The following is a 16,628-nucleotide window of genomic DNA, read 5'->3' as shown; positions in this document are numbered from 1 at the left end:
GCGTTACAGATTTAAGGTGTGTTTTGTTCCAGCAGAGTTGATTGGAGTGGAATTCCTCGTTCATAAATCTGTAACTGTTAAATTCATTTACATACACATGCTTACATTCATTCGCGTTTGTACTGTAAACCCGTCAGCGTTTTCTGCCCTAAACAGTTAACATTTAGGCTATAGTTCCCACCCAACCTCACACTCATCATTCGGGCGGAGCCCCGGTATAAATTCCTGCTCTGCTTGACCAACTCTTGCACAGGACATTCAGTACATTCTTTCATCTTCAGGTGACGCTCTGCCTTTTATCACCGTAAGTACGCAAACTTTTACTATTCTGGGACAAGTTGACATTTAAATAAAGGCATAGTAGCCTACAACATTGTTTTACTTAGTTAACGACTGATAGCGGTTTTTAAAAGTTTTTACCTTAGTGTTGTAAGATTTCTCTACTTGTTAAGTGATAGTAATACATAACTTTGAAATACGAACTGCACTTTTTAAATGGTGTGTGTGTGTGCGTGTATGCACAGATTTTATGGCCGTCAGTGTCACTTAAGGCTACGTAATCTAAACGTTTTTATAAGTAGATTAAAAGTTAAAAATAACTTATTCATTCTGAAATACTTTAAACAATTGCATCAGGATATAGGCCTTCTAATAATAAATGCGTCTTTTTTTTAATGCATCTATTTGGCATGACATCTGGTGGGCATTACTCACACTTTGGCTTATTTCCAAATGGAAAAATCCACTTCTGTTTCCCAATCTGCCCAATGGGAGGAGAACAGTGGCTGTTTGTATAATATGCAGTTTGATTAAGGGATGAGACACAAAAACTAATACATTTTCTCTCATTGTAGACAGTCAAAATGCCGTCTGATCTGGAGAGAGCAATGGAGACTCTGATCATGGTGTTTCACCGTTATGCCGACAAAGAGGGCAGCAAAGCATCCCTGAGTCGCAAAGAGCTCAAATTGCTGATGGAGAATGAGCTGTCTAGCTTTCTGAAGGTACAAATTTCCATCTATCATACACCCAAGGCGGGACAACTTTAAACATAGGCTTGGGCCCTGTAATGATCAGGGCCCTCTAATGGTATAGCAAGGGCAGGGCCGTACCAAGCATGGGGCGGGACCCAGTCCAAGGTAGTGGAAGCCACCCTCTGGTCTGTTCCCCTCAAGTGCGGGGCCTGGTGCGGTCGTAACGGTTGCACCGCCCTAAGGAGGGCCCTGAGCAAGGGGCCTCTGATATCCATACCGAATCATTCAGATCTTCTTCATATTTAACTCTTTTTCCATAATCTGTGGAAACCTACTTCCAATTCTATTATATTGCAAACATGTATCTTTTGTTTCTCCCAGACTCAGAAGGACCCTGCTGCCATTGACAAGATTATGAGGGATCTGGACTCTAATGGAGACGGAGAGGTGAATTTTGAAGAGTTTGTGTCTCTTGTGGTGGGCCTCTCCATTGCCTGCGAACAGATCTACCAGATGCAAATAAAGGCACCTGGTGTCAAAAAGAATTAAATAGTCAAACATGAGGGCAAAAAAGAATGTCTGTTTTTCTTTTTCGTCATTTTGTTAATGTTTTTCACTTTCAGCCACATGCCTTGAAGTTGTTACTATAGTTACAGTGTATGTATGTTTTGCAAAAGATGATGTTTTGTCATTTTTGTCCAGTGATGTTCAAATTTACTTTAAGTTTTTATAAGTGTCAGCATTGGGCACAAAATGTATTCTCAAAAGTCCTGTAAGTTCCACCATGGAAATAAACACTCAAATGATTTTCCTTTTTTTTTTTCTTTTTTTCTTTTTTTTTTGCCTCCATACTGTTAAGGGCTTGACTCCAAAATACTCTGCAAAATTATTAAGATATCATATCAGACGTTATTCTGATGAGACTTTTGGAGACAATTTCAAAAGAAAATGCAAACTGCTCTTTATGATTGTCTTAAGGGTGCAGACACATTGGAACTTAAAAACATCTTAGATTGAGTATCAAATACAATCTTAACAGAATATTTTCCAGACGTAAGCCTCTCAGAACTTTTGCTTGAATGAATATTTATATAATAAGGATAATTCTACAAAACGGGTTCCATTTTTGTCCTTCATATGCACATTTTCCCATGATTTTAAACATTTGATTAGATATATCAGAATTAAATTCTCTTTACAAGCACAAGGCTTGTAATATTAAATTACACGTCAGCTGTTATACTTTCTGTAGGCATTATGTCCCAACATACAGCATATTTATTCAACCTGAGATGATAATGCAATTTACTAACACATTATATAGGCTTCCTAAAAGAATTTTTAAAAAATGTTATAGTTTTACATACGTTTCTGTTTTGCATTCTGTTTTCTGATGCCTTAACATGGTGACAGAAGAGCTACAAAACAACCTTTGCCTTTCCCAGAAATGACTGAAACTCTAATAGACACAAATGGCATGGCAACAACAACAACATGTGATAGAAATAATTTATGTAATGGTTATTTTCAACATTAAATGTACAGAGAAATGCAGACTAAGGATGCTCATGTCAAAGGCCATACCAAAAAGTGCTTAACACAGTCATATGACTAGCTTAGATCATTACAAATCAATCACCAGAACAAATCACAGTGAAGAAGACTTGAGTGACATTGATTTTTACTCAGCTGTATGATTTAAATATAGATGTATCTTTCTATTCAGGAGACTCACTTGGTTGTTGTGGCCAGTGGTATATGCTGTGTAGCTGAGAAACAGATTCTACATTCAAAAGACAACAACAGAAAACCCATGTGTGATTGAGGTAGTAATAGAAGTAGGCTACTAAAGATTCTACGGTCAAAAGACCACCGCAGAGACAGTGATAGTGTTGGAAGACTAGAGCCACTCTCGGGATGAGGCTGTAATACTCTTAGTATTAATTATCCTGTGTCGGACCAGTGTACAACTGAGAAGGACGGTGAGAGTGTATAGATGCTAAAGACCTGTGTGCTCATGTGTGATTGAGGTAGTGATATAGCTTCTTGACGGGACGCCGTCACCTTACTTCAGGAAAGTATTGTGGGAATTACCTCGAGATACTGTAATTATTATTTTTAACAACTGGAAGTTGTTAATTCACAGACTGTCTTTATTTTCTCTCCACGCTTCCTTCAAAATTCCCATAAATAATGGGATTCTCGTTGTCTAACACAGTAACAATGAGGGATATCACAAAGGTCTCTAGCAATCCACTTATGCCTGCAGTATGATACATCAATCTGATACATAAATCAGATGATACATCATTGCCCAGTATATAAACATTTAAAATATATAAAGATATAGCCTATTTAAATAAACACATTTTATTGTCCTGAAATTAGTTTTTATAACTAGGCTACAATATGACCAAGAATATGAAAAATTAAATATGTTGTTTCTGAATGCTTTCTATTTTGAATAGATAATCATCCCACCCTCACTTAATCCTCTGTTTACACATCAGACATTCAGTAAACACCAAACTCAGATTTAACTTTGAACCACAGGTATATCAATATTTAATGCAACCCTGTAATGACATTAATGAATCTCAATTTATTTCTCTTTTTTTTTTTTTTAGTCTATCATTATTGTGTGATTTGGGAACATTATGGGCTACTCGGCTGGGTTTTTTTTAAGCTCACTCGACATCATCATGCAGAGTGCTTGCAAGTTGGTGTTTATTGTAGATACACGTAGCCTACCTGAATTCATTTTACATAATAAAATATAATTTTAGGATCTGTTGATTCAAACAACTTTGGTGGTTTTCAAATGTACCCCCTCCCCCCTCCACCGACAATGTGTGTGTGTGTGTGTGTGTGTGTGTGTGTGTGTGTGTTTGAAATCCGTGTAAACAGTCGCGTTGCCTTGCAACCAGAATGACTCTTAAGGGTGTGTCAGCCACATGAGGTCATGGGAGCCAGTGCTAACCATAGGTGCTAACATGTTTTTTTTTTTTTTTTTTCCTTTCTTTTTTCTCCTCCATATGATTCGTCTGGACTTAAAATACAAAAATACCTAGACCATAGATCTTCAGTAGCCTATAACTATAATCAGTATATCAATTATTATTACCATTACACATATTTGTAATACTTGGTGAAACACAGCATTATCTTTCCCCAAAAAATTCAGTAGACCAAAAAAAAAAAAAAAAAGCCCCAGACAATATTAGCTGTGTAAAATTATAAGTGACCTCGGAGCTTTATACAGCTTCTTACAGTGGATGTCACTGAAAACACGGTAAGTCTATCACAGCCTCGCTTTCATTTGTGGCGCAGCTCTTAAAATGGTCTATTATAGTTCAGGAAGTTGATCACTAGATGTCAGCAGTATTCCACACGTCATGAGTTCTTTCATCAACTCGCTCTTCCTCTTCTCTCCCACTTTTATATTTCTCTATCTTGTAGACAAGTAACCCAACAATTCTTTTTTTTCTCTCTCTCCACAGATAAGCTCAAACATGTCTGTAGGCTACATTTAGACCGCTGTTTTGTTGAATGTCTATGATGGATTATTTTAAAACTAACATGCTAATAACATAAACACATTTGTGTTCCAACATTTTTATGCCAGATAAAGTGACACCAATGATTATATTTTTGCAATTTTTTTTTGTTATTTTCTTTTTTACTTTATTAGGCCCCTATATATTATATTTTTTGGTTACAGACGTGTTACAGTGTAATTACACATTTTAGTAGCTACTGAGTAATTCAGCTTATTAGGGTTTGAAATAAAAATGTGAGTTTATGTTATGTTTATGTTATTCATGTATGCATAATTTACTGTTATTATAGTAAGTACATGTAACAAGGTCACTGTTGCACACTGTCACTAAAATAAAGAGTGAACTAGTTTTTTCTGTAGAGCTCATGATCTCTCAAGTCAAATCCTCGTGGCTATGGCACCTATACATATATAATGGCTCCTATAATGTTTTGCGTACATATTTGCTTAGGTGTGTTTGTGCAATATTAAAACACCTGCAGGTTATGCTTACCTTTCAAGAAGAGCCTGCACTGAACAAAAGATAATTAAATAGAGTACACTTAAAAGCACACACCCTTCTTTTTAATACTCCACAGCCTAAAGGTTTTTCTCAGAGGTTAGAGGTAAAGACTTTGGTGGGGTTTACATTCACCGACATTTACTTTGCTGTTAGTGTTACCATCTTGGTTATGTACTGCAAATATATAAAAAAAGATTCTGTGATGATAAATAATGGAAGATATATGATAAATATGTTTGGTTAAGTTAATTAGAAAGGGTGTGTCTGTTTATGTCTGTTTACTTCGGTCTCCAAAAAGTAGACTATATTACGACACTGGATGATGAGTCAGTGTCTTTGTATTTATGTCATGCATGAAAAGCTTAAGGGAAATTCTGTTGCTCCACAACCGAGCATAAAGATGAGCAGTCATTGTCTAGTATGGTTTTGTGCACCATTGCATGCTTTATTGTCTGCAGATGGCTTCATTATTGTTAGCGTTTCTGTGTACTGTGGATAAAGTATTTATGTATATATATAATATACAATATATAGATTATATATAGTCTCCTTTAAAAATGACAATTTTGCAAATATCAGGCATTCTTTGATGTCTGAAGACTAGATTTAGAGAGGATAAGTGTGTCTCTGTTTACTGCAAATATGAAGCTTCGTTTGAAGCTTGTGATTCAAGCCTCCACGAAAATATAGCCAACAACGTCATAGCTACACAATGAGTCTTTCAGCTTTTTCCTAAATGTTGAAGATGAAACATTAGTAAAAGAATGTTTAAAGAAAGGGCATGCAGTCACTTCAGAAAAATACATGCAACTATGGCGTTCAGGGTGCATGAGACCAGTTAGTTCAGGCTTCCACAATTTTCTACGTGGAAGGAAGGACAATGGGCAACACCCAGTAGAGAGAGCGAAAGAGTCACTCATGTCCTATGTGACTCAGATTCCCCATGTCTGACTTGGGAAATCCCCAATCATTTTTTTGTTTTGTTTATTTACTATAATCAAATTGCATAACCATAGTAAAACACAGCAGAATATCTATATTTGAATCTAAAAAGTGTAACAGATTACATAACCGTGTATTATTTTACGATGCATGAGACTCATCAGACTGGTTTGGGCGTGCTACGAATCCTACATAGCCCAAGAATGAATCATTCCTGCCGCTGTGTGTGCGTGTGTGTGCTATATATGGAGAATAAAATCTGTGCTTTAAAAGCAGCAGACGATTTACTCCAACAAAACATCTGCATAACTTCTCTGGAACCACAACACTGAGGTAAGTGCAAGAAAATAAGAAGAGAGAAAGAGAAAAAGAAAGTGCAAACTGAAGAAGATTTTAGAAACAGTCTAGAGGAATTTACAGCACACTATGATGGATTTAATGCATGATTGTTATTTAACCCAAGTCTTATTTAAAGGGATATATCATTCAAGTTCTATCATTCACCATCTGTCATTCGTTCACTCACCATCATGTCATTCCAAACCTGTATGAAATTCTTTCTTCTGTGGAACACAGAAGTGGATATTTTTGAAATGTCAATTATTTTTGTCCGTTCAATGAAAGTCAATTGGGTCCAACATAAAGAAACATTGGAACCCACTGGCTATTATTGTACTGACAAAAACATTCTTCAAAATCTCATTTTATTCAGACCCTTTGTATCTTCACAGTGCAGCTTAAATTGCATTCCTGAGTTGCAGACCATCATTTTGTGGGTATGTCTTGCAGCAAATATAAATGTGTTGTTTGTTTTGCATTGGCCATAGACCTTCTTTATGGTGACTTTAGGATGATAAATGTGCATGAAGAGGTTCTGACTGGCATTAGTGAACTTCCTGAATCTCTTTCTCATAGACATGTCTAAGCTGGAGAAAGCCATCGTGGCCATAGTGGAGGTGTTTGAGGAGTATGCAGGAACAGATGAGAAGAAGTCCCAGCTCAGTAATGCTGAACTCGGAGAGCTGATTAAAGCCCAACTGACCAGTCCTGAATTTAAGGTTAGAATGAGAGAGATGCATAGAAAAAAAGATGACGTTTTGAGAAAGATAGTCATTGGTTGGGAGAAGTGAACACCTCCAACATGTTGCAACAAATCAAAACATGTTTACAAAAAAAGTTGTGCAATTACTGTGCAGTAAAGGCTTATTATGGCAACCTGGCATGAGAAGCATTTCAAGTCGTAACACCCATGATGGAAACTTGAAAATATTCCTGCTCTTCATTCCTGCTCTCATTCCTTTGCTAACATACTTTTTAGAAACTCATGCACTGCTGCCCTTCATCTTTTTTTTTTTTTTTCTTTTTTTTTTTTTTGGAGCTATGAGTGGTATGTAAGTAATAACAGGATTGACATTCCTCCCTCTATGTCTGTCTCAGGATAAAGTGGATCCAGAGAATATTAAGGAGGTGATGGAAGAACTGGATAAGAACCATGATGGAGAAGTGAACTTCCGTGAATTTAGTCAGTGTATTTCTGGTCTAGCCAGGGCCTACTATATGAAGAAGCATGGCAAAGAAAAGAGCAGAGGGAGGAATAAGTGAACACACACGTCCTTCACACACTTTTCTCACATGCCTATAAGGTCCCAAAGTACCTCTCAGTGTCTCACACTGTACTTTTTAATGTTACCATTTCATTTCATTTTCATTTTATTGTTTATTTTTACAGGGACAATGCACAATTAAAAGTAATTGCACCAGAATTAGCTAATAGCTAGTTTACATCTGCAACAATCTACCAACAATTTTATATGGTGTAAGACAGTATGGCACAATAGAAAATGGTGTTATGCAAGAGTTGTGCAAAATACTTGTCCTTTCTAATGAACAATATTTACTTATAGACATTTTGCAAAAGTGTAATTTATAGTTCTGTGGACACTAATAAAACCCTCTTGTGATCACTCATGTGTACTTCTCACTTTTTTCTCTTCATTTAGTTTTTATATGACTTAATTATTACACCAATTATTGCATTTATTTTATTTAATTATTTTTAAAATCTGTTCAAAATAACTTTATTTAAATCAATGAGTGCATGTTATATTTTAATATTAAACTAGATGTACCGCATGGCGGTACAAAATATGACCGCCGCTCAGGCCTGCACTGGCTTTCCACAAAAATAAATGACGTGGAGCAATTTGGCTGTATTGCGTGTTTATGTATATAAGTTGTATATTTTAAAAGACTGTCTGGAGTATTCCTGTGGATCATGGATAATTTAGAGTTTTGTAATTATTTGCCATTACTATTTAAGTTTTATATCAAAAGTCATTAGTTTAGACACTTAACATCCATAATGTGAAAACGTCACATCCATAACAGTGGTTTTCCCTACATAATGTATTACAAAAATGAGTTTCAAAAACACACTTATTGTGTTCAAGCCATAGACTGTAAAAAATAGGTTCAAGCAAGTCTTTTTCATGCTACATCGGCAGTTTGTTTAATAATTCACAGAGTTTGTAGGACACTTGTAAAGTGTGTGTATTTCATGTTATGTCCATAACGCTGATGATATGTATTCATAGTGTGTGTCTGTGTGTGTGTGTGTGTGTGCGTGTATGTATGCGTGCGTACATGTGTGTGCGCGTGTGTTTGTTTGTGTGTGTGTGTCTGTGCATGTGGATTTGTATGTGTGTGTGTCTGTGCGTGTGGATGTCAGTGTGTGTGCATGCTTGCGTTTGTTTGTATTCCTGCATGTGTGTGTGTGACAGTATCATCCTAAACCACTAACCCTTCGCTCAACACCACCATCTACAGGCCGATGAGTGTACAGTTACTAAATGTGCACATAAATTAATTTATTTTATACCCCCCCATGTATGAAATTCTACAAAACTTAGCATACCCCCAGATGATGTCAAGTTAATAATACACATGAAATATGGTGCAGTTCTGAACATCTCAACTGAAGATAGGGGCGATTAAAGCAGAATAATATTGCATTTAAATTTTTTATGGGAGGGGCGCAAATCACAAATGAGTGATTATGGGCTAGGTTGATGTGGGCCCTTAAGATCAACATACCATAAAAATTTCTTCATCCTCGGTGCCACGGTTCAGGTAGTTATTTAGGAAAAACTGCATTTTTTGGGTTTGGGGGGGCCCAGCGCGGGGGGGGGGGGAGGGGGGAGTGGCCCCCGGGGACCAAACGAAATTTTTCCGTAAAAGACTAGTGGGGCTACATGCCCACCAAATTTCATGTTCCCCGGTGTTTCGGTGTCCCTGGTATCGTTGATGAAAAATTCAGATGACGAAAAAAAAAAAAAAAAAAAAACTTTGACAATCGATTATGGGCTAGGTTGATGTGGGCCCTTAAGACCAACATACCATAAAAATTTCTTCATCCTCGGTGCCACGGTTCAGGTAGTTATTTAGGAAAAAATGCATTTTTTGGGTTTGGGGGGGCCCAGCGCGGGGGGGGGAGTGGCCCCCGGGGACCAAACGAAATTTTTCCGTAAAATCTATAGTGGGGCTACATGCCCACCAAATTTCATGTTCCCCGGTGTTTCGGTGTCCCTGGTATCGTTGACAAAAAATTCACGGGGGGCCCAGCGCGGGGGGGGGGGGAGTGGCCCCCGGGGACCAAACAAAATTTTTCCGTAAAAGTCTAGTAGACCAACATACCATAAAAATGTCTTCATCCTCGGTGCCACGGTTCAGGTAGTTATTTAGGAAAAACTGCATTTTTTGGGTTTGGGGGGGCCCAGCGCGGGGGGGGAGTGGCCCCCGGGGACCAAACGAAATTTTTCCGTAAAAGTCTAGTAGACCAACATACCATAAAAAATTCTTCATCCTCGGTGCCACGGTTCAGGTAGTTATTTAGGAAAAACTGCATTTTTTGGGTTTGGGGGGGCCCAGCGCGGGGGAGGGAGTGGCCCCCGGGGACCAAACGAAATTTTTCCGTGAAAGTCTAGTGGGGCTACAAGCCCACCAAATTTCATGTTCCCCGGTGTTTCGGTGTCCCTGGTATCGTTGACGAAAAATTCACGGGGGGCCCAGCGCGGGGGGGGGGGAGTTGTCCCCGGGGACCAAACGAAATTTTTCCGTAAAATCTATAGTGGGGCTACATGCCCACCAAATTTCATGTTCCCCGGTGTTTCGGTGTCCCTGGTATCGTTGACGAAAAATTCACGGGGGGCCCAGCGCGGGGGGGGAGTGGCCCCCGGGGACCAAACTAAATTTTTCTGTAAAAGTCTAGTAGACCAACATACCATAAAAAATTCTTCATCCTCGGTGCCACGGTTCAGGTAGTTATTTAGGAAAAACTGCATTTTTTGGGGTTTGGGGGGGCCCAGCGCGGGGGGGGAGTGGCCCCCGGGGACCAAACGAAATTTTTCCCCATAAGTCTAGTGGGGCTACATGCCCACCAAATTTCATTTTCCACGGTGTTTCGGTGTCCCTGGTATCGTTGACGAAAAATTCACGGGGGCCCCAGCGCGGGGGGGGAGTGGCCCCCGGGGACCAAACGAAATTTTTCCGTAAAAGTCTAGTAGACCAACATACCATAAAAAATTCTTCATCCTCGGTGCCACGGTTCAGGTAGTTATTTAGGAAAAACTGCATTTTTTGGGGTTTGGGGGGGCCCAGCACGGGGGGGGAGTGGCCCCCGAGGACCAAACGAAATTTTTCCGTACAAGTCTAGTGGGGCTACATGCCCACCAAATTTCATGTTCCCCGGTGTTTTGATGTCCCTGGTATCGTTGACGAAAAATTTACGGGGGCCCCAGCGCGGGGGGGGGAGTGGCCCCCGGGGACCAAACGAAATTTTTCCGTAAAAGTCTAGTAGACCAACATACCATAAAAATTTCTTCATCCTCGGTGCCACGGTTCAGGTAGTTATTTAGGAAAAACTGCATTTTTTGGGGTTTGGGGGGGCCCAGCGCGGGGGGGGAGTGGCCCCCGGGGACCAAACGAAATTTTTCCTTAGAAGTCTAGTGGGGCTACATGCCCACCAAATTTCGTGTTCCCCGATGCTTCTGTGTCCCTGGTATCGTTGACGAAAAATTCAGTAAGGTGACGGGAAAAAAAAACAAAACAAACTTTGACAATCCCTATATGACCGCTTTCGCTAGCTACGCTAGCGGCGGTCATAATTATTTGTGTATGTTGGGGGGGGGGGGGGGGGGTGCTAAAATAATATTTTTATATTAAAGCTGCAAGCAGCGATGAAAGGGCCCTCGCACCCGTGCCGCCGCCACCCGGTGGCTTTAGGAAGACAGAGCATGGTTGGACAATGTGCATTTAAGGAGGTATATATAGTAGTTGCTAGCAGGTTTAGTATGTTTTTAGCATGCTTAGTACACAATAGTTATGTGGTTAGTACTGCATTACTGTGTTAACCATGTCAGTTTCTGTTGCCAGTAGGTGGGGCTATGTCTATATCTGAATATCGCTATGTAGATGTGTTCAGTGCAGGACTTTTATCAAACATGTGGAGTTTGGGGCAGATTGGACATTGTATGCTTGAGTTACAACAACTTCCTTTAGCATTTCTAGCATGTTTTATGATGTTTCTAGCATATTACATATTAAAGGGTTAGTTCACCCAAAAATTTAAATTCTGTCAGTAATTACTCACCCTCATGTTGTTCCAACCGCGTAAGACCTTCGTTCATCTTCGGAACACAAATTAAGATATTTTTGATGAAATCTGAGCCATGTTTCACTCCTCCATAGGCTTCCAGTGTGACCGAAACTTGCTGGCCCAGAAAAGTTATTAAAGAGATCGTTAATATAGTCCAAGTGACTCCAGTGGCTCAATCTTAAGTATATCAAGCGACGAGAATACTTTTTGTGCGCAAAAACAAACAAAAATAACGACTTTATTCCACTATTCATTTCCTTCTCTCTGGATGTCTAGTTGGTTTGCGTAGTGTTTTTGCGCAGCGCGTCTGTGTCACACGTCACCACGTAGGCTCACTATTGGCCGACGCCGGTCATGTGTGTGTTGCGTGATGACGTGCAACACAGACGCGCAGCGCAAACACACTACGAGGCCCAGAGAGAAGGAAATGAAAAGTGGAATAAAGTCGTTATTTTTGTTTGTTTTTGCGCACAAAAAGTATTCTCGTCGCATGATAAACTTAATGTAGTGCCACTGTAGTTACTTGGACTATTTTAACGATGTTTTAATAACTATTCTGGGCCGGTGAGTTTCGGTCACACTGGAAGCCTATGGAGGAGTCAAAATTCTGTCAGATTTCATCAAAAATATCTTAATTTGTGTTCCGAAGATGAACGAAAGACTTACATGGTTGGAACAACATGAGGGTGAGTAATTACTGACAGAATTTTCATTTTTGGGTGAACTAACCCTTTAATTTTGGGGTAGATTGGACATTGAATGCCTGAGTTACAGCAAATTCATATTTAATTGCAGTAATAGGATGCTTTAACACTTAGCTAAGTATTTGATTGCATGTTTCTAGTATGTTGCTAACATGTTTAGCAGTTGGTGACACTTTTTTATATGTTATTAGGAGTCCAGAATAGTGTTAAACGTCACTTCCTGTTGCCAGCAGGCGGCGCTATGACTATATCTGAATATGAGCATGGACTTGTGTTCAGGAGATAACTATTATCAAACGTGTGAAGTTTGGGGTAGATTGGACATTGTATGCCTAAGTTACAACAACTTCCTTTAGCATTTCTAGCATGCTTTAGAACTTAGCTATGTGTTGCTAGCATGTTTATTGCATGTTACATATTAAGTTTGGGGCAGATTGGACATTCCATGCCTGTGTTACAGCAAATTCATATTTAATTGCAGCAATAGCATGCTTTAGCACTTAGCTAAGTGTTTGCTAATATGTTTCTAGTATGTTGTTAGCATGTTTAGCACTTGCTGGCACTTTTTTATATGTTATCAGGAGTCCACAACAGTGTTTAACATGTCACTTCCTGTTGCCAGCAGGCGGTGCTATGACTGTAACTGAATGAGCATGGTCATGTGTTCAGGACAGAACGCTTATCAAAAGTGTGAAGTTTGGCGCAGATTGGACATTGCCTTCTTGAGTAACAACAACATCCTGTTTCATTGAATTAGCTAAGTATTGCTAGCATGTTTTAACATGTTTCTAGCATTTTTAGAAGTCAGTGGCATTTTTAACATGTTGCTAGAACGGCATCAACGTGTTAAACATGACACTTCCTGTTACCAGTAGGTGGCGCTATTACTATAACTGAATATTCTCATGTAGATGTGTTCAGGCCATGACTCTTATCAAACGTGTGAAGTCTGGGGCAGATTGGACATTCTGTGCCTGAGTTACAACAAATTTCTATTTAATTGCAGTAATAGCATGCTTTAGCACTTAGCTAGGTGTTTGCTAGCATGTTTTAGCATGTTTCTAGTATGTTGTTAGCATGTTTAGCACTTGCTGGCACTTTTTTATATGTTATCAGGAGTCCACAAGAGTGTTAAACATGTCACTTCCTGTTGCCAGCAGGTGGCGCTATGACTATAACTGAATATGAGCATGGTCATGTGTTCAGGACAGAACGCTTATCAAAAGTGTGAAGTTTGGGGCAGATTGGACATTCCATGCCTTAGTTACAGCAACTTCCTATTTATTTGCAGCAATAGCATGCTTTAGCACTTAGCTAAGTGTTTGCTAACATGTTTCTAGTATGTTGTTAGCATGTTTAGCTCTTGCTGGCACTTTTTTATATGTTATCAGGAGTCCACAACAGTGTTTAACATGTCACTTCCTGTTGCCAGCAGGTGGCGCTATGACTGTAACTGAATATGAGCATGGTCATGTGTTCAGGACAGAACGCTTATCAAAAGTGTGAAGTTTGGCGCAGATTGGACATTGCCTTCTTGAGTAACAACAACATCCTGTTTCATTGAATTAGCATGCTTTAGCACTTAGCTAAGTATTGCTAGCATGTTTTAACATGTTTCTAGCATTTTTAGAAGTCAATGGCATTTTTAACATGTTGCTAGAACGGCATCAACGTGTTAAACATGACACTTCCTGTTACCAGTAGGTGGCGCTATTACTATAACTGAATATTCTCATGTAGATGTGTTCAGGCCATGACTCTTATCAAACGTGTGAAGTTTGGGGCAGATTGGACATTCCGTGCCTGAGTTACAGCAAATTCCTATTTAATTGCAGTAATAGCATGCTTTAGCACTTAGCTAAGTGTTTGCTAGCATGTTTTAGCATGTTTCTAGTAAGTTGTTAGCATGTTTAGCACTTGCTGGCACTTTTTTATATGTTATCAGGAGTCCACAAGAGTGTTAAACATGTCACTTCCTGTTGCCAGCAGGTGGCGCTATGACTGTAACTGAATATGAGCATGGTCATGTGTTCAGGACAGAACGCTTATCAAAAGTGTGAAGTTTGGGGCAGATTGGACATTCCATGCCTGAGTTACAGCAACTTCCTGTTTCATGGCGAAACATCAAAATTTGTCAGGCCGCCGAGGGCCCGCCCTTCGACGAAAACTCAAGATCTTCGCAATTTAACGTCGCAAAGGCCTTAAGATTACACTCACCAAATTTGAAGATGATCAGATTAAAACTGTAGGAGGAGTTCGTTAAAGTACGAGGCCTGAAAATGGCAAAAAGTGCACAAAAATCAGAGAGGAAGTTGAAAATGGCTGACTTCCTGTTGTGTTTAGAGCTATGCTCCAAGAGACTTTTTTGTAGGTATTAGGTCATTACACATATGTACCGAATTTCGTACACGTACGTGGAACACAGCGGGAGGCGCACTCTGTTGAACTTTTATAGGTGGCGCTATCGAGCCATTTTGCCCCGCCCAATTCTGAAACCTATATCAGATGTAAATTTTCGCCAGTTCTGACGCGTGTGCAAAGTTTCGTGAGTTTTCGAGCATGTTTAGGCCCTCAAAAATGCAATTAAATGCGGAGAAGAATAATAATAATTAAAGCTGCAAGCAGCGATGAAAGGGCCCTCGCACCCGTGCCATCAACACTCGGTGGCTTTAGGAAGGCAGAGCATGGTTGGGAAATGTACATTTAAGGAGGTATATATAGTAAGAGTATGTCAAAGTCAGTTACAAAATGTTTTGTATAATGGTGATAATAGCATGCTTCATGACTCAGCTAAGTGTTGCTAGCATGTTCAGTCTGTTTCTAGCATGCTTAGTACACAATAATTATGTGGTTAGTACTGCATTACTGTGTTAACCATGTCAGTTTCTGTTGCCAGTAGGTGGCGTTATGACTATAACTGAATATGAGCATGGATGTGTGTTCAGGACAGAACTCTTATCAAACATGTGAAGTTTGGTGCAAATTGGACATTGCCTTCTTGAGTAACAACAAAGTCATGTTTCATTGAATTAGCATTCTTTAGAACTTAGCTAAGCATTGTTAGCATGTTTTAACATGTTGCTAGAACGGCATCAACGTGTTAAACATGTCACTTCCTGTTGCCAGTTGGTGGCGCTATTACTATAACTGAACATTCTCATGTAGATGTGTTCAGGCCATGACTCTTATCAAAAGTGTGAAGTTTGGGGCAGATTGGACATTCCATGCCTGAGTTACAGCAAATTCCTATTTAATTGCAATAATAGCATGCTTTAGCACTTGGCTAAGAGTTTGCTAGCATGTTTTAGCATGTTTCTAGTATGTTGTTAGCATGTTTAACACTTGCTGGCACTTTTTTATATGTTATTAGGAGTCCACAACAGTGTTAAACATGTCACTTCCTGTTGCCAGCAGGTGGCGCTATGACTGTAACTGAATATAAGCATGGTCATGTGTTCAGGACAGAACGCTTATCAAAAGTGTGAAGTTTGGGGCAGATTGGACATTCCATGCCTGAGTTACAGCAAATTCATATTTAATTGCAGTAATATCATTCTTTAGCACTTAGCTAAGTGTTTGCTATTATGTTTTAGCATGTCTCTAGTATGTTGGTAGGATGTTTAGCACCTACTGGCATTTTTTTATATGTTATTAGGAGTCAAGAACAGTGTTAAACGTCACTTCCTGTTGCCAGCAGGTGGCGCTATGACTATAACTAAATATGAGCATGGACATGTGTTCAAGAGATAACTCTTATCAAACGTGTGACGTTTGGGGTAGATTGTACATTGCCTTCTTGAGTAACAACAAAGTCCTGTTTCATTGAATTAGCATGCTTTAGCACTTAGCTAAGTATTGCTAGCATGTTTTAATATGTTTCTAGCATGTTTAGAACTCAATGGCATTTTTAACATGTTGCTAGAACGGCATCAACGTGTTAAACATGTCACTTCCTGTTGCCAGTAGGTGGCGCTATTACTATAACTGAATTTGAGCATAGGCATGCGTTCAGGCCATGATTCTTATCAAACATGTGAAGTTTGGGGCAGATTGGACGTTCCATGCCTGAGTTACAGCAAATTCCTATTTAATTGCAGTAATAGCATGCTTTATCACTTAGCTAAGTGTTTGCTAGCATGTTTCTAGTATGTTGCTAACCTGTTTAGCACTTGCTGGCTCTTTTATATATGTTATTAGGAGACCACAACAGTGTTAAACATGTCACTTCCTGTTGACAGCAGGTGGCGCTATTACTATAACTGAATATTCTCATGTAGATGTGTTCAGGCCATGA

At 39.3% G+C, this 16,628-nt stretch overlaps 2 protein-coding genes across 2 annotated transcripts; both read left to right on the top strand.

Moving 5' to 3' along the window:
• s100a10b (S100 calcium binding protein A10b) lies at positions 1–1,781 on the top strand. The gene is made up of 3 exons (XM_079894896.1): positions 1–304; positions 855–1,004; positions 1,356–1,781. Exons 2-3 carry the CDS (start codon positions 864–866, stop codon positions 1,521–1,523), a joined length of 309 nt encoding a protein of 102 aa, XP_079751022.1. The 5' UTR covers positions 1–304; positions 855–863; the 3' UTR covers positions 1,524–1,781.
• Positions 1,782–5,928: 4,147 nt separating this feature from the next.
• Positions 5,929–7,941, top strand: s100w (S100 calcium binding protein W). Its single transcript, XM_079895675.1, has 4 exons — positions 5,929–6,310; positions 6,709–6,753; positions 6,893–7,035; positions 7,415–7,941. The coding sequence occupies exons 3-4, from the start codon at positions 6,895–6,897 to the stop codon at positions 7,577–7,579; spliced, it is 306 nt and encodes a 101-aa protein (XP_079751801.1). The 5' UTR covers positions 5,929–6,310; positions 6,709–6,753; positions 6,893–6,894; the 3' UTR covers positions 7,580–7,941.
• Positions 7,942–16,628: the final 8,687 nt, after the last annotated feature.

Source organism: Squalius cephalus (assembly GCF_949319135.1).
Source record: "Squalius cephalus genome assembly, chromosome: 15".
NCBI classification, from domain to species: domain Eukaryota; kingdom Metazoa; phylum Chordata; class Actinopteri; order Cypriniformes; family Leuciscidae; genus Squalius; species Squalius cephalus.
Note: the sequence above shows the minus strand (reverse complement) of the source record. Positions and strands in the feature narration are given on the sequence as shown.

Excerpts from the sequence above, each read along its gene's own strand:
- s100a10b (XM_079894896.1), top strand. The coding sequence starts at position 864 with ATGCCGTCTGATCTGGAGAGAGCAATGGAGACTCTGATCATGGTGTTT. Across the intron at positions 1,005-1,355 it reads AGCTGTCTAGCTTTCTGAAG|ACTCAGAAGGACCCTGCTGC; the intron begins GTACAAATTTCC and ends TGTTTCTCCCAG.
- s100w (XM_079895675.1), top strand. The coding sequence starts at position 6,895 with ATGTCTAAGCTGGAGAAAGCCATCGTGGCCATAGTGGAGGTGTTTGAG. Across the intron at positions 7,036-7,414 it reads TGACCAGTCCTGAATTTAAG|GATAAAGTGGATCCAGAGAA; the intron begins GTTAGAATGAGA and ends TGTCTGTCTCAG.